Below are 18,992 nucleotides of genomic sequence, written 5' to 3' on the forward strand. Positions count from 1 at the left end.
CCAGTCACTACCATCAATGGTTTTATTCTGTGTTGTTGCAGGATTTAACCCAGATAACGCATTTATTGTCAAAAATAAATACATCAAAACCGAAAACCGAAAACCGTGATAATTTTTCAAAAACCGTAACCCAACCAACCTCAGAAAACAGTAAATGCTCAGCACTTTTTATGGGACATGAGAGTTACCTCTTGTGGCTGGAGGAGCGAGAAGGAGAGAGGAGGAGAAAGGAGGAGGAGAGAAGTGGAGGAGGAGAGAGAAGGTGGAGGAGGAGGAGAGGAGAGAGGAGAGAGAGGTGGAGGAGGAGAGAGAAGGTAGAGGAGGAGGAGAGGAGAGAGGAGAGAGAGGTGGAGGAGGAGAGAGAAGGAGAGAGGAGGAGAAAGGAGAGAGGAGGAGAGAGGAAAGAGGTGGTGGAGAGAGGAAGAGAGATGAAAAGGAATAATCTGGGAGGTAAGAAGATACTCAGTTCCTCTGGCTGTGAACCTCGTCTCCAGCTGTAACCTCAGTCAGTCAGACACGCTGCAGGGCATTAGATCCCAGACTGGCTTCACCACACAGAAAAACAACATCATGCAGACTTCAGAGGTTAACTTCTTAGTCTTGCTCATCACGATAAGAAGCCTGGCTAAGAGCTAGACTCAGAGACTATCCTCTGTAGCTTACGGTATGATAGAATCATCAGCCGTGTGGAGCTCCCCACATTGTTACTCATAGAAAAGATAAATGTAAATGTAAACTTAAAAGGAATAAATTAAGTTGAAGCCCTCTTAGGAAATTGATCTTATCCGGCCATAGACAAACAGGTATGAACCTGATCTCTGAACAGGTTTATTAATGTTATCTCAAAAGGAATATGTGACCTAGCTGCCCTCGACCTAGCTGCCCCCGACCTAGCTGCCCCGGACCTAGCTGCCCTCGACCTAGCTGCCCCCGACCTAGCTGCCCCGGACCTAGCTGCCCTCGACCTAGCTGCCCCGGACCTAGCTGCCCCGGACCTAGCTGCCCTCGACCTAGCTGCCCCCGACCTAGCTGCCCCCGACCTAGCTGCCCTCGACCTAGCTGCCCTCGACCTAGCTGCCCCGACCTAGCTGCCCTCGACCTAGCTGCCCCCGACCTAGCTGCCCCCGACATAGCTGCCCTCGACCTAGCTGCCCTCGACCTAGCTGCCCCCGACCTAGCTGCCCCCGACCTAGCTGCCCCCGACCTAGCTGCCCTCGACCTAGCTGCCCTCGACCTAGCTGCCCTCGACCTAGCTGCCCCCGACCTAGCTGCCCCCGACCTAGCTGCCCCCGACCTAGCTGCCCTCGACCTAGCTGCCCCCGACCTAGCTGCCCCCGACCTAGCTGCCCTCGACCTAGCTGCCCTCGACCTAGCTGCCCTCGACCTAGCTGCCCTCGACCTAGCTGCCCTCGACCTAGCTGCCCCCGACCTAGCTGCCCCCGACCTAGCTGCCCTCGACCTAGCTGCCCTCGACCTAGCAGCCCTCGACCTAGCTGCCCTCGACCTAGCTGCCCTCGACCTAGCTGCCCCCGACCTAGCTGCCCTCGACCTAGCTGCCCCCGACCTAGCTGCCCTCGACCTAGCTGCCCTCGACCTAGCTGCCCTCCACCTAGCTGCCCCGACCTAGCTGCCCCGACCTAGCTGCCCCGGACCTAGCAGCCCTCGACCTAGCTGCCCCCGACCTAGCTGCCCCCGACCTAGCTGCCCCCGACCTAGCAGCCCTCGACCTAGGAGCCCTCGACCTAGCTGCCCTCGACCTAGCTGCCCCGGACCTAGCAGCCCTCGACCTAGCTGCCCTCGACCTAGCTGCCCCCGACCTAGCAGCCCTCGACCTAGCTGCCCTCGACCTAGCTGCCCTCGACCTAGCTGCCCCCGACCTAGCAGCCCTCGACCTAGCTGCCCTCGACCTAGCTGCCCTCGACCTAGCTGCCCTCGACCTAGCTGCCCTCGACCTAGCTGCCCTCGAACCTAGCTGCCCTCGACCTAGCTGCCCCCGACCTAGCTGCCCTCGACCTAGCTGCCCTCGACCTAGCTGCCCTCGACCTAGCTGCCCTCGACCTAGCTGCCCTCGACCTAGCTGCCCCCGACCTAGCAGCCCTCGACCTAGCTGCCCCCGACCTAGCTGCCCTCGACCTAGCTGCCCTCCACCTAGCAGCCCTCGACCTAGCTGCCCTCCACCTAGCTGCCCTCCACCTAGCTGCCCTCGACCTAGCTGCCCTCGACCTAGCTGCCCCCGACCTAGCTGCCCTCGACCTAGCTGCCCTCCACCTAGCAGCCCACGACCTAGCTGCCCTCGACCTAGCTGCCCTCGACCTAGCTGCCCCGGACCTAGCTGCCCCCGACCTAGCTGCCCCCGACATAGCTGCCCTCGACCTAGCTGCCCTCGACCTAGCTGCCCCCGACCTAGCTGCCCTCGACCTAGCTGCACCCGACCTAGCTGCCCTCCACCTAGCTGCCCCGGACCTAGCTGCCCCCGACCTAGCTGCCCCGGACCTAGCTGCCCCCGACCTAGCTGCCCTCGACCTAGCTGCCCTCGAACCTAGCTGCCCTCGACCTAGCTGCCCCCGACCTAGCTGCCCCCGACCTAGCTGCCCCCGACCTAGCTGCCCTCGACCTAGCTGCCCTCGACCTAGCAGCCCTCGACCTAGCTGCCCTCGACCTAGCTGCCCTCGACCTAGCTGCCCTCCACCTAGCAGCCCTCCACCTAGCTGCCCTCCACCTAGCTTCCCTCCACCTAGCTGCCCTCGACCTAGCTGCCCTCGACCTAGCTGCCCCCGACCTAGCTGCCCTCGACCTAGCTGCCCCCGACCTAGCTGCCCTCGACCTAGCTGCCCTCCACCTAGCAGCCCACGACCTAGCTGCCCTCGACCTAGCTGCCCTCGACCTAGCTGCCCTCGACCTAGCTGCCCCGGACCTAGCTGCCCCCGACCTAGCTGCCCTCGACCTAGCTGCCCCCGACCTAGCTGCCCTCGACCTAGCTAACCCCGACCTAGCAGCCCTCGACCTAGCTGCCCCCGACCTAGCTGCCCTCGACCTAGCTGCCCCCGACCTAGCTGCCCCGACCTAGCTGCCCCCGACCTAGCTGCCCCGACCTAGCTGCCCTCGACCTAGCTGCCCCCGGACCTAGCTGCCCTCGACCTAGCTGCCTCCGACCTAGCTGCCCTCCACCTAGCTGCCCTCCACCTAGCTGCCCCCGACCTAGCTGCCCCCGACCTAGCTGCCCTCGACCTAGCTGCCCCCGACCTAGCTGCCCTCGACCTAGCTGCCCTCGACCTAGCTGCCCCCGACCTAGCTGCCCTCGACCTAGCTGCCCCCGACCTAGCTGCCCTCGACCTAGCTGCCCCCGACCTAGCTGCCCTCGACCTAGCTGCCCTCGACCTAGCTGCCCCCGACCTAGCAGCCCCCGACCTAGCTGCCCTCGAACTAGCTGCCCCCGACCTAGCTGCCCTCGACCTAGCTGTCTCGGACCTAGCTGCCCCCGACCTAGCTGCCCTCGACCTAGCTGCCTCCGACCTAGCTGCCCTCGACCTAGCTGCCCTCCACCTAGCTGCCCCCGACCTAGCTGCCCCCGACCTAGCTGCCCTCGACCTAGCTGCCCCCGACCTAGCTGCCCTCGACCTAGCTGCCCTCGACCTAGCTGCCCCCGACCTAGCTGCCCTCGACCTAGCTGTCTCGGACCTAGCTGCCCCCGACCTAGCTGCCCTCGACCTAGCTGCCTCCGACCTAGCTGCCCTCGACCTAGCTGCCCTCCACCTAGCTGCCCCCGACCTAGCTGCCCCCGACCTAGCTGCCCTCGACCTAGCTGCCCCCGACCTAGCTGCCCTCGACCTAGCTGCCCTCGACCTAGCTGCCCCCGACCTAGCTGCCCTCGACCTAGCTGCCCCCGACCTAGCTGCCCTCGACCTAGCTGCCCCCGACCTAGCTGCCCTCGACCTAGCTGCCCTCGACCTAGCTGCCCCCGACCTAGCAGCCCCCGACCTAGCTGCCCTCGAACTAGCTGCCCCCGACCTAGCTGCCCTCGACCTAGCTGTCTCGGACCTAGCTGCCCCCGACCTAGCTGCCCTCGACCTAGCTGCCTCCGACCTAGCTGCCCTCGACCTAGCTGCCCTCCACCTAGCTGCCCCCGACCTAGCTGCCCCCGACCTAGCTGCCCTCGACCTAGCTGCCCCCGACCTAGCTGCCCTCGACCTAGCTGCCCTCGACCTAGCTGCCCCCGACCTAGCTGCCCTCGACCTAGCTGATGACATTTACATGACAAAAGCCCAAATGAAAGTTGTTGATGACATTAAGTACAGACCGTGTTTCACCTCCTGCTCTATACCTGTTGACTCAGTGCAATCACAATCATTCTCGAAGATATCACTCTCAAAAATATCAGTCAAAGATATCACTCTCGAAGATATCACTCTCGAAGATATCACTCTCGAAGATATCACTCTCTAAAATATCACTCTCTAAAACATCACTCTCTAAAACATCACTCTCTAAAACATCACTCTCTAAAACATCACTCTCTAAAACATCACTCTCGAAGATATCACTCTCGAAGATATCACTCTCGAAGATATCACTCTCGAAGATATCACTCTCTAAAATATCACTCTCTAAAACATCACTCTCTAAAACATCACAACTCTGTGTTTATGGCTCTGTGTTTTTTCTTCTTCGGTGGATTCAGTCTGTTGTGACTGTTTAATGTGAGGAGAGAATAGTTTCCTTGGCTGCTGTCCAACAGAAGATCAATCCTGAACAAGAGGCTGTTGTGGTTCCTGGGACTGTGTCCCAAATGCACCCTATTCCCTATTATAGTGCACTGCTTTTGACCAGGGCTCATAGGGACTAGGGTGCCATCATGGGGCACAGGGTGCCATCTGGTACTGAGCCTTAAAGCTGACTGTAGAAGGATGTATCAATGGACCTCTACCTCTGCTGTACGGTTTGAAAGCAAGCGAGGTATAATTAACGAGTGAAGTACAAGTTAAATCACTTATCATCCTGTGTACACATCAACAGTAGACTGTAGTCGGTAACCCCTCCGCCACATGTTAGACATCAGAAAGACGTTTGGTCTCTAGGGGGAATTCCAGCCCTGTTAGTTACGCTGGAGGCCATCGTGGCTGTTTTGACAAGTTCTTTTGGGTTGGGTCAAAGAAGGTACATCACAAATAGCTCTTTTATTCACTACGTTCCCCTACGGGCCCTGGTCAAAAGTAGTGCACTAAATATGGAATAGGGTGCCATTTGGTATGCAGACAGAGACTTTGACAGCTTCATGACATCAGCCTGTTGCTCTAGTTCTCCTGGCAGACAGACAGACTCCACAGCTTTATGACATCAGCCTGTTGCTCTAGTTCTCCTGGCAGACAGACAGACTCCACAGCTTTATGACATCAGCCTGTTGCTCTAGTTCTCCTGGCAGACAGACAGACTCCACATCTTTATGACATCAGCCTGTTGCTCTAGTTCTCCTGGCAGACAGACAGACTCCACAGCTTTATGACATCAGCCTGTTGCTCTAGTTCTCCTGGCAGACAGACAGACTCCACAGCTTTATGACATCAGCCTGTTGCTCTAGTTCTCCTGGCAGACAGACAGACTCCACAGCTTTATGACATCAGTCTGTTGCTCTAGTTCTCCTGGCAGACAGAGACTCCACAGCTTTATGACATCAGCCTGTTGCTCTAGTTCTCCTGGCAGACAGACAGACTCCACAGCTTTATGACATCAGCCTGTTGCTCTAGTTCTCCTGGCAGACAGAGACTCCACAGCTTTATGACATCAGCCTGTTGCTCTAGTTCTCCTGGCAGACAGACAGACTCCACAGCTTTATGACATCAGCCTGTTGCTCTAGTTCTCCTGGCAGACAGACAGACTCCACAGCTTCATGACATCAGCCTGTTGCTCTAGTTCTCCTGGCAGACAGACAGACTCCACAGCTTTATGACATCAGCCTGTTGCTCTAGTTCTCCTGGCAGACAGACAGACTCCACAGCTTTATGACATCAGCCTGTTGCTCTAGTTCTCCTGGCAGACAGACGGACTCCACAGCTTTATGACATCAGCCTGTTGCTCTAGTTCTCCTGGCAGACAGACGGACTCCACAGCTTTATGACATCAGCCTGTTGCTCTAGTTCTCCTGGCAGACAGAGACTCCACAGCTTTATGACATCAGCCTGTTGCTCTAGTTCTCCTGGCAGACAGACAGACTCCACAGCTTTATGACATCAGCCTGTTGCTCTAGTTCTCCTGGCAGACAGACGGACTCCACAGCTTTATGACATCAGCCTGTTGCTCTAGTTCTCCTGGCAGACAGACAGACTCCACAGCTTTATGACATCAGCCTGTTGCTCTAGTTCTCCTGGCAGACAGACAGACTCCACAGCTTTATGACATCAGCCTGTTGCTCTAGTTCTCCTGGCAGACAGAGACTCCACAGCTTTATGACATCAGCCTGTTGCTCTAGTTCTCCTGGCAGACAGAGACTCCACAGCTTTATGACATCAGCCTGTTGCTCTAGTTCTCCTGGCAGACAGAGACTCCACAGCTTTATGACATCAGCCTGTTGCTCTAGTTCTCCTGGCAGACAGACAGACTCCACAGCTTTATGACATCAGCCAGTTGCTCTAGTTCTCCTGACAGACAGACTGTATATCCTGTACATAACACCACATGATGAAACCACCAATCATTACTCGGGCTTCTTCTTCTCCAGTATATGTCCCGATCTCCATCGTTGTCTGAATCTGAGCTAATCTGAGAAAAAGTTAACCCAGAACTGCACTGAACAAAAATATAAACGCAACATGCAACAATTTCTATGATTTTACTGAGTTACAGTTCATATAAGGAAATCAGTGATTTGAAATTAATTCATTAGACCGTAATCTATGGATTTCAAATGACTGGGAATACAGATATGCATCTGTTGGTCACAAATACTTTTTTTTTTTAAAGGTAGGGGTGTGGATCAGAAAACCAGTCTGTATCTGATGTGAAAATGATTTGTCTCAAGCGGCGCGACACATCTCCTTCTCTGTCACGTACACGCTGGGAGTCAGAAAACAAGTGCAGGTGGTGAGTTTAGTAATAAACGGAACATCGAACAATTTAACAAACACCAGTAGCGTATAGACATGAAACACATAAGCGCTACTGACTGGGGAAACAACCTAACAGAGAGCCAGGTATAGGGGAGGTAATGGCGTCCAGGTGTGTCTGTTGATGACGTAATGTTTGATGACAGGTGTGCGTAATGATGACGTAATGATTGATGACAGGTGTGCGTAATGATGACGTAATGTTTGATGACAGGTGTGCGTAATGATGACGTAATGATTGATGACAGGTGTGCGTAATGATGACGTAATGTTTGATGACAGGTGTGCGTAATGATGACGTAATGTTTGATGACAGGTGTGCGTAATGATGACGTAATGATTGATGACAGGTGTGCGTAATGATGACGTAATGTTTGATGACAGGTGTGCGTAATGATGACGTAATGTTTGATGCCAGGTGTGCGTAATGATGACGTAATGTTTGATGACAGGTGTGCGTAATGATGACGTAATGATTGATGACAGGTGTGCGTAATGATGACGTAATGTTTGATGCCAGGTGTGCGTAATGATGACGTAATGTTTGATGACAGGTGTGCGTAATGATGACGTAATGTTTGATGCCAGGTGTGCTTAATGATGGATCCCAAGACCGGTGGTTAGTATCCCGGCAACGCCGGAGGGGAGGAGCGGGAGTAAACGTGACATTCACAGAAAGCCAGCCAGTATCTGGTGTGACCACCCTTTGCCTCATGCAGGGCGACACATCTCCTTGACATAGAGTTGATCAGGCTGTTGATTGTGGCCTATGAAATGTTGTCCCACTCCTCTTCAATGGCTGTGTGAAGTTGCTGGATATTGAACTGGAACACGCTGTCGTACACATCGATCTAGAGCATCCCAAACATGCTCAATGGGTGACATGTTTGGTGAGTATGCAGGCCATAGAAGAATTGGGATATTTTCAGCTTCCAGGAATTGTGTCCAGATCCTTGAGACATGGGGCCGTGCATTATCATGCTGAAACATGAGGTGATGGCGGCGGATGAATGGCACGACAATGGGCCTCAGGATCTCGTCACGGTATCTCTGTGATTTCAAATTGCCATCGATAAAATGCAATTGTGTTCGTTGTCCGTAGCTTATGCCTCCCCATATCATAACCCCACCATGGGGCACTCTGTTCACAACCTTGACATCAGCAAGCCACTGGGCCACACAACGCCCTGCACGTGGTCTATGGTTGCTCGCTCCCTCGTCTTTACACACCTGTGGCAGTGTGTTGCACATTTTTTAAGTGGCCTTTTATTGTCCCCAGCACAAGGCGCACCTGTGTAATGATCATGCTGTTTAATCATCTTCTTGATATGCCACACCTGTCAGGTGGATGGATTATCTTGGCGAAGGGAGAAATGCTCACAGGGATGTAAACACATTTTGTGAACATCATTTGAGAGAAGTAACCTTTTTGTGCGAATGTAACATTTCTGGGATCTTTTATTTCAGCTTTAGAACATGTGACCAACACTTTACATGTTGCGTTTATATTTTTGTTCATCGTAGATAATCCTACTGGGTGTAATTCTTGTAAAAGAGGGGTCAGAATGTTTTGAAACCTCTCTGTTCCTATCTTGATCCTTCTCCTTGACCCCTAACCTCTGACCCCTGCAGACGGTGGGAGCGACAGACTGGGAGATGTTCCAGATAGGGGATCGGTACTTCCTGGCGGTGGCTAACGGCCAGAAACTGAACGAGAGAGGCCCTAGTCACTACAACATCAACTCAACCATCTACGAACTGAATATGATCACACAGACCTTCATTAAGTTCCAGGACATCGTCACAAACAGGTTAGTCCACTGAGCCACAGGCATTCAGCCCTCTGTAAAAACCCTTATCCTTTATAACGTGTTCTTTACCTCTTTGTCCGCTCTTCAATTCAATTTAAACAACTTTATCCCTTTGGAGCGATGCGTCAGACACATGAACAATAAACCTGGTACACACCAGGTACAAACCTGGTACACACCTGATAAACTCCTGGCACACACCTGGTACACACCTAGCACACACCTGGCACACACCTGGTACACACCTAGCACACACCTGGTACACACCTGGTACACACCTGGTACACACCTGATACACACCTGGTACACACCTGGTACACACCTAGCACACACCTGGTACACACCTGGTACACACCTGGTACACACCTAGCACACACCTGGCACACACCTGGTACACACCTGGCACACACCTGGTACACACCTGGCACACACCTGGTACACACCTGATAAACTCCTGGTACACACCTGGCACACACCTGGTACACACCTGGTACACACCTGGTACACACCTGGTACACACCTGGTGCCTTAACACTCCAACGTGTTTTGATCTTTGCAGTGCGGTGGACTGGGAATTCTTCTCGGTGGGTGAAGAGAAGTTCCTTGTTGTGGCAAATTCTCACGATGGATCCTCGTATTCTTTAAACAGTGTTATATACAGGTGAGGTACTCTTTAAACAGTGTTATATACAGGTGAGGTACTCTTTAAACAGTGTTATATACAGGTGAGGTACTCTTTAAACAGTGTTATATACAGGTGAGGTACTCTTTAAACAGTGTTATATACAGGTGAGGTACTCTTTAAACAGTGTTATATACAGGTGAGGTACTCTTTAAACAGTGTTATATACAGGTGAGGTACTCTTTAAACAGTGTTATATACATATCCTGCTGTGCTTGTCCCTCCAGGTGGCAGGGATATGAGGGCTTTGTCCCGATCCACCGGCTGCCGACCATCGGCTGTACGGACTGGGAATATTTCAATACCACGGCAGGATCCTTTCTCGTCTACTCTAGTGCCACCTCTCCCCTGTCTAAAGTCTTCCGACTAAAGACATACTGATTCCTCATTGTTCCCGACGCTCCACTATCTGAGCCTGTTAGAGAAACGTGACCTAGTGGACAAAATGGAGGGGAATGAATTACAGCTTTTCTATGTCTTGCTGGACAGACTCAGGGCGTTCCTCCCCAGTTGTGTCGGAGATCCAGAGGCTGTGGGAGAGAGAACTGCTTTTAAAAACGACGAGAGAGGCGATGTTGCAGCAAGAGAGAGCGGAAAATGAGGGAAGGAATGTGGGACGTTGGTTTGTAAACAACTTACACTATAAGAGGGACACGTTTCAAAAGTTTATTCGTCACTTGCACACGATACTACAGGTGTAAAACAGCACAGCGAAATTCATTGAGAGCTCTAACCCACAATTCAGTGGTGAGGATGATGATACAGATGAAAAAATAGAATAAAACATTAAAGTAAGAATTAACCCATAAAACAACGATGTGAGTTAAAGAAACACGAGAACACAAGTATATACAGGTCAGTACCTTATTCAATGTCCAGGGGTTCTGGAGTGGTTGTATATACAGGTCAGTACCTTATTCAATGTCCTGGGGTTCTGGAGTGGTTGTATATACAGGTCAGTACCAGTACCTTATTCAATGTCCAGGGGTACTGGAGTGGTTGTATATACAGGTCAGTACCTTATTCAATGTCCAGGGGTTCTGGAGTGGTTGTATATACAGACCAGAACCTTATTCAATGTCCAGAGGTTCTGGAGTGGTTGTATATACAGGTCAGGTCCTTATTCAATGTCCAGGGGTTCTGGAGTGGTTGTATATACAGGTCAGTACCTTATTCAATGTCCAGGGGTTCTGGAGTGGTTGTATATACAGGTCAGTACCAGTACCTTATTCAATGTCCAGAGGTTCTGGAGTGGTTGTATATACAGGTCAGTACCAGTACCTTATTCAATGTCCAGAGGTTCTGGAGTGGTTGTATATACAGGTCAGTACCTTATTCAATGTCCAGGGGTACTGGAGTGGTTGTATATACAGACCAGAACCTTATTCAGTGTCCAGGGGTTCTGGAGTGGTTGTATATACAGGTCAGTACCTTATTCAATGTCCAGGGGTACTGGAGTGGTTGTATATACAGGTCAGTACCTTATTCAGTGTCCAGGGGTACTGGAGTGGTTGTATATACAGGTCAGTACCTTATTCAATGTCCAGGGGTTCTGGAGTGGTTGTATATAGAGGTCAGTACCAGTACCTTATTCAATGTCCAGGGGTTCTGGAGTGGTTGCATATACAGGTCAGTACCAGTACCTTATTCAATGTCCAGGGGTTCTGGAGTGGTTGTATATACAGGTCAGTACCAGAACCTTATTCAATGTCCAGGGGTTCTGGAGTGGTTGTATATACAGGTCAGTACCAGTACCTTATTCAATGTCCAGAGGTTCTGGAGTGGTTGTATATACAGGTCAGAACCAGAACCTTATTCAATGTCCAGGGGTTCTGGAGTGGTTGTATATACAGGTCAGAACCAGAACCTTATTCAATGTCCAGGGGTACTGGAGTGGTTGTATATACAGGTCAGTACCTTATTCAATGTCCAGGGGTTCTGGAGTGGTTGTATATACAGGTCAGTACCTTATTCAATGTCCAGAGGTACTGGAGTGGTTGTATATACTGGTCAGTACCTTATTCAATGTCCAGGGGTCCTGGAGTGGTTGAGGTGGGTTTATACATAAAAAGTGATTGGTCGCGACTGGTAGCAGGAATATATACATATTTATAATAATATATTCATGGTAATATAGCGGTATTTATTATAATCTGCAACTTTTAAAATATCAAGAGTCCTTGTAATTTACAGCATTGCCCTCACTCAGTCAACAAAACATTTACTAAAGTTGCCCAATTAGCGGGAGTATTGGGGGAAAGTTCTTTGTGGCACGCGGGTGCTCACGTTTATAACGTCTGTCAGTGGAAACCCCAAACAGAGGAAGGCTTAGGGTGTAGGGGTTAGGGTGTAGGGGTTAGGGTGTAGGGGTCAGGGTGTAGGGGTTAGGGTGTAGGGGTCAGTCAAACACAGAGCCAGAGCTCTGATGTCACGTATAGCACGTTACTGTACGGCCACTGCGTTCCAATTTAGGCGCTTATTAGTGCCCGAATCGGACATTTTCAATCCGTATACGGGTGTAAAAAGCTATGTCCTTAGTGATGTGGACACCTGAGGAACTTGAAGCTCTTGACACTCCACTGTGGCCCCGTCAATGTCATCTCACCCCCCCCCCCCCCCAAGGTAAGACATTATGTGTTTCAAAACACTTATGCCTTCCTAATATCTCAAACATTTGCCATTTGCCACCAAACAGAAGCCTTACTTCCTGTCTCTATAATACCCAATTTACATATCTGGCCGGGGCCCGCCAGTATTTCTAACTATTTCTGGCTAGAGGGCGTAATTGACCTTTTCTAATTTAAATCATAAGACCATATAACCAAATTAATGTATACACCTTATATAGAAATGAAATGATTCTAAATGGCGCAATATGACCGAATAAACATATATTTGCATAACCAAAGAAAGATAGAAACTGGCTCCAACAGGGGAAGAAAGAGAAGATGGAATGTGCGCTGTTTATTTGTTTGTTTGTTTGTAATTTACAACTTCATATAAAGCTTGAAAATGAAAAGCTTGAGAGTGACACTGAACTGCTTCAGCAAAGACACATGGGAAATGGGGAAGGAGAAGCGTGTTGGTCTGGAAATAACAGGCCCCGTCCTACCAAAGGTTTTAAATCTGGGTATGATATCCCACGAAACTGAACTGCTATAGCAAAGGAATCCAAGCTGGACAATTACCTAACAGTTAGTCTCTCGTGTCATGACAGACTTCTAGATTCCGAGATGACAGACTTCTAGGTTCCGAGATGACAGACTTCTAGGTTCCGAGATGACAGACTTCTAGGTTCCGAGATGACAGACTTCTAGGTTCCGAGATGACAGACTTCTAGGTTCCGTGATGACAGACTTCTAGATTCCGAGATGACAGACTTCTAGGTTCCGAGATGACAGACTTCTAGGTTCCGAGATGACAGACTTCTAGGTTCCGTGATGACAGACTTCTAGGTTCCGAGATGACAGACTTCTAGGTTCCGAGATGACAGACTTCAAGGTTCCGAGATGACAGACTTCTGGGTTCCGAGATGACAGACTTCTAGGTTCCGAGATGACAGACTTCTAGGTTCCGTGATGACAGACTTCTAGATTCCGAGATGACAGACTTCTAGGTTCCGAGATGACAGACTTCTAGGTTCCCGAGATGACAGACTTCTGGGTTCCGAGATGACAGACTTCTAGGTTCCGAGATGACAGACTTCTAGGTTCCGTGATGACAGACTTCTAGATTCCGAGATGACAGACTTCTAGGTTCCGAGATGACAGACTTCTAGGTTCCGAGATGACAGACTTCTAGGTTCCGTGATGACAGACTTCTAGGTTCCGAGATGACAGACTTCTAGGTTCCGAGATGACAGACTTCAAGGTTCCGAGATGACAGACTTCTAGGTTCCGAGATGACAGACTTCTAGGTTCCGAGATGACAGACTTCTAGGTTCCGAGATGACAGACTTCTAGGTTCCGAGATGACAGACTTCTAGGTTCTGTGATGACAGACTTCTAGGTTCCGAGATGACAGACTTCTAGGGTCCCGAGATGACAGACTTCTAGGTTCCGAGATGACAGACTTCTAGGTTCCGAGATGACAGACTTCTAGGTTCCCGAGATGACAGACTTCTAGGTTCCGAGATGACAGACTTCTAGGTTCCGAGATGACAGACTTCTAGGTTCCGAGATGACAGACTTCTAGGTTCCGAGATGACAGACTTCTAGTTTCCCGAGATGACAGACTTCTAGGTTCCGAAATGACAGACTTCTAGGTTCCCGAGATGACAGACTTCTAGGTTCCGAGATGACAGACTTCTAGGTTCCCGAGATGACAGACTTCTAGGTTCCGAGATGACAGACTTCTAGTTTCCCGAGATGACAGACTTCTAGGTTCCGAGATGACAGACTTCTAGGTTCCCGAGATGACAGACTTCTAGGTTCCGAGATGACAGACTTCTAGGTTCCGAGATGACAGACTTCTAGGTTCCGAGATGACAGACTTCTAGATTCCGAGATGACAGACTTCTAGATTCCGAGATGACAGACTTCTAGGTTCCGAGATGACAGACTTCTAGGTTCCGAGATGACAGACTTCTAGGTTCCGAGATGACAGACTTCTAGTTTCCCGAGATGACAGACTTCTAGGTCCCGAGATGACAGACTTCTAGATTCCGAGATGACAGACTTCTAGATTCCGAGATGACAGACTTCTAGGTTCCGAGATGACAGACTTCTAGGTTCCCGAGATGACAGACTTCTAGGTTCCGAGATGACAGACTTCTAGATTCCGAGATGACAGACTTCTAGGTTCCGAGATGACAGACTTCTAGGTTCCCGAGATGACAGACTTCTAGATTCCGAGATGACAGACTTCTAGGTTCCGAGATGACAGACTTCTAGGTTCCGAGATGACAGACTTCTAGGTTCCGAGATGACAGACTTCTAGGTTCCGAGATGACAGACTTCTAGGTTCCGAGATGACAGACTTCAAAGATTAGACGTCAAAGTCTAAAACGACAATATATTTATAATATTGTGTCCACATTTTTTTTTGCTTTGCATTGCATTCAAATTGAAGGCTTGAATTCTTGATTGCCTCTAGAATAAACGTGAGAGTTTTATACCGTACCGTGATTTTTAGCTGCTGTCTAGCCATTGTAATAACATATAACAATATTATGATAATTCAAAAATAATATCTCTTTATATGTGGTTATTTACAGTAATTTATTAGCTTAAATAGAAACATTTGATGGGGTTCACATATTATGTCAATGTGTTAAAGGATAACATAATGACGTCTAAATATACTTATATGTTATGTGGGTATCTGACGTTCATCAATGTAAAATGAAGAACTATTAAGATGTTGGCCAGGAACTGTACGGAGTCCTTCATTTGTCCTGTCTAGATAGGAATTATCACACGCAAATCAGGTGTTTATGGTGCAGCGTATGTTAAACATGAACGTGTGTACACTTTGTTGGACAATTCTGTGCATGATTTTGTTCTGCCTACTAATGCTATACTGTACATCCTGAGAAGATAAGCTACTGAGGAATTAGCTCCTGCATTCACCACCCATGAGTGGTCTAGCTATAATGTTTGTTCTCGTAATTCAAAATGTTGTTTTAAATAAAAATATTTATACTCTTTGTGTCTTACAATGATTTTAAATAACATGTTGTGACTTTGGCCCACATACAGCTGCTCTGGTCGTCTTGTGTTTCTGTTACTGTAGAGCTGTGCCACCTGCTGGAGATATGAATATATATAGACCTATAGAATTATATAGACACTAGATGACTTGTAAAGGGTGGTGTTTTGATGCCACTGCGCCTCCATCTTGGCTCTCCCCCACCAGTGTTTTGATGCCACCGTGCCTCCATCTTGGCTCTCCCCCACCAGTGTTTTGATGCCACCGCGCCTCCATCTTGGCTCTCCCCCACCAGTGTTTTGATGCCACCGCGCCTCCATCTTGGCTCTCCCCCACCAGTGTGTTGATGCCACCGTGCCTCCATCTTGGCTCTCCCCCACCAGTGTGTTGATGCCACTGCACCTCCATCTTGGCTCTCCCCCACTAGTGTGTTGATGCCACCGCGCCTCCATCTTGGCTCTCCCCCACCAGTGTGTTGATGCCACTGTGCCTCCATCTTGGCTCTCCCCCACCAGTGTAAAACATATTTTGGAAGTTATAGTAATGCATGTATTTATGTCTACATGTGTATTTTCCATGTTTATTATATTACAGACACCTTAATGCATACTTTTACATTATATGAGCTGAACATACAAATTAAAAAATATATAAAAATATGTTTCTTAAAGTATATATATTTTTTAAAGTTATAATGTTACTGTCCCCACTATAACAACAAAATACTTAAATACATGTTATTTTGTCCTTGAAACATTGAATTGAAATACTGTGGAATTCCATTCATTCCTATGGAGGACTGCTGAAAGCCTCTCATTGGCTAGTGCATAGCATCAGCAATCCAGGGTAGATCATTGGATAGGATACATGCACTCGCTATCAAAGACAAGGAGACATGACTATTTATCAAGTGACATTTTCTGCACAACAGGTCCTGTCATAGTTCCTCTGTTTTCGGGTCAGAGGTCAAGCTTACACTTCTGAATCCTGTCATTGAAGAAGTTATTTTAGGGAAAAGCGAAATTTATGTAAAATATAATGGATATGTTTCAATATCCCTATTGGGCCCTGTTGCTGGTGCATGATGGGAAGGAAAAAGATCCATACCACCTCCTCTATTCCTCCTCAGTAAACAGAACCCTGACCTGAATATAGATTCTCTGGAATAACACGCAGTGTATAGTAGAGAAGGGTAGACATAACTTTTTCACTATTCATTCTCTAAAATCCCACATATATAACTTGTCTCTATTCACAGTATGTATCGAAATAAATAAAAGCCATCTTTTATTTATTTATTTATTTTACTAGGTAAATTGACTGAGAACACGTTCTCATTTGCAGCAACGACCTGGGGAATAGTTACAGGGGAGAGGAGGGGGATGAATGAGCCAATTGTAATGCTATCTTGATCAAAGATATTTATAACTAACTCAAGATTGTGGATCTGTGTCGTTTACAGTGGGGGAGCAAATGAATCATAGTGGGCAGAACGAGCAAACGAGGTGGGCAGAGCCAAGCACGAGCTAGAGAGATCCTATTGGCCCCTTCTAGCGTGTATTTGCATATTTACGTTAGGGAACGCCTCCTCTGTGAAGTGCGTGTGTGTGCACAAACTCAATTCGACCTTGCACTGCTTCTAAACAACGCAATTTTTTAAAGACATTGGCAAAGTGTTAAATCTGTAAAATGTTGGGCACTGTGTTCATAACATATATTAGTTTTGGGAACAGAAAAATGTATTGAGATCAGATGTGTTGAGATCAGATGTTTAGAGATCAGATGTTTAGAGATCAGATGTTTAGAGATCAGATGTTTTGAGATCAGATGTTTCATCGATGAGAAAATGATCAGACTGTCGGCTCAGTTTTGTTCCATCCTCTCCTGAAACCAAGATGGCGTCGTACTGGATGGCTGCTGGTATGCAAGCTCCAACCCAACTTTACTATTTTGTGTTTATTTTTACTTAAATTTTCACAATGTATCCGCTATTATTTCTTACAACCAACAAGAACTCGTGAACATCAGCTCAGCAGTTGCTTACCCCAATTCTGGCTTCTAACTTCGACAAACTCCAGCGCAGTGGAATCTTGGATTACATGAGGGTCAAATGCCGACCCTTCTACCTCCCGAGGGAGTTTTCAGTTGTCATCATGATTGTTGTATACATTCCACCACCATTCCACATTCCACCTCGGGATAAGAAAAATAACAAGCTGACACGTAACGAACTGTACACAGCTATAAATAAGCACGAAAACCTACATCCAGAGACTGCTTTTCTGGTTGCCGGGGATTTTAATTGCACGTCACTAAGACACGTGATGCCCAACTTCCATCAACACGTCTCTAACGCCACTAGGAGGCGATAAAGTCCTTAGACCACTGTTATTTTACCCACAAGCAAGCATACAAGGCCCTCCCTCGTCCACCATTTGGAAAATCAGATCATGACTCCGTACTCCTGCTTCCTGTTTACAAGCAGAAACTCAAAACAGAAAGTACCCCCGTAGGATCTCTCTAGCTCGTGCTTGGCTCTGCCCACCTCGTTTGCTCGTTCTGCCCACTATGATTCATTTGCTCCCACTGTAAACGACACAGATCCACAATGGTCACCAGAATCAGAGGTTATGCTACAGGAATGCTTTTGCTAACGCTAATTGGAATATGTTTGGAGACTTCGTCGATAACAACGAGGAGCTAACCACCTCCGGCTTCATTAGAAAACGCTTCGGTGACCTCGTCCCCACGGCGAGGGCTCGCTGCTTCACCAATCAAAAGCCCTTGATTAATAACGGAGGTTGGCGCTAAACTAAAGAACAGGGCTACCGCACACTGAGCTGTCGTAGACAATTTTCGCCAGGGGGCGAAAATCTGATATCAACTTTGGAGGGGACAAGTACATAAAATTTTCTCGAGCAATTCCTGAGGGGGACACCAAAAGTAGTTCTGTAACATTTACATTTTAGTCATTTAGCAGACGCTCTTATCCAGAGCGACTTACAGAAGAGTGCATACATTTTATTACATTTTACATACTGAGACAAGGATATCCCTACCGGCCAAACCCTCCCTAACCCGGACGACGCTATGCCAATTGTGCGTCGCCCCACGGACCTCCCGGTTGCGGCTGGCTGCGACAGAGCCTGGGCGCGAACCCAGAGACTCTGGTGGCGCAGCTAGCACTGCGCTGCAGTGCCCTAGACCACTGCGCCACCCGGGAGGTCTTAACACACAGCCTACGTTGTTAAATGTATATTAAGGAACCGTAATTACTACTACTGGATAATTAATAGGTAGTTAACTGAAGGTTGTCCCAACTTGTTCAAATGTTTAAATCGTTATAATACTACTAATAATAATAGTTATATCAGTGTTCCTTATCAGTCCAGTATGTATTTACAACCAGCAATACCAAGAAAGGCCAGTAGGTGGCAATGGTACTGTACACTGTGTATGGGAGCAGTTTTCATAAATACAATGAACATGGTGCGATCACATCTAAAAGAATCTCCATTGAGAACCATCACAAAGTTGGTCTCCGTATTGAATTGACCTTTTAATTTGACTTTGTGATACATTTATATAGTAATTAAATATGTGCCACTGCCCTGAGTCTACTACAATATCTTAACGAGAACAAAAAGATACAAATAAGTACAGTTCTCAAAGCGAAATAACTACTTCAATGAATAACTCAAATAAATCAGCCAATATGTCCTTCTAAAATACATATTTATTGTTCAGTCAGTC

General features: G+C 48.4%; 1 protein-coding gene across 1 annotated transcript in view; it reads left to right on the forward strand.

The window, feature by feature from the left end:
- Positions 1-10,796, forward strand: part of tspearb (thrombospondin-type laminin G domain and EAR repeats b) — a 52,109-nt gene extending 41,313 nt beyond the window's left edge. The window contains exons 10-12 of the mRNA XM_055871893.1: positions 8,730-8,908; positions 9,468-9,569; positions 9,818-10,796. Of these exons, the coding sequence (XP_055727868.1) occupies positions 8,730-8,908; positions 9,468-9,569; positions 9,818-9,971 (435 nt within the window). The 3' untranslated portion in view covers positions 9,972-10,796. The remainder of the gene's footprint in view (positions 1-8,729; positions 8,909-9,467; positions 9,570-9,817) is intronic.
- Positions 10,797-18,992: the final 8,196 nt, after the last annotated feature.

This window comes from Salvelinus fontinalis, chromosome 19 (genome assembly GCF_029448725.1).
Source record: "Salvelinus fontinalis isolate EN_2023a chromosome 19, ASM2944872v1, whole genome shotgun sequence".
NCBI classification, from domain to species: Eukaryota; Metazoa; Chordata; class Actinopteri; order Salmoniformes; family Salmonidae; genus Salvelinus; species Salvelinus fontinalis.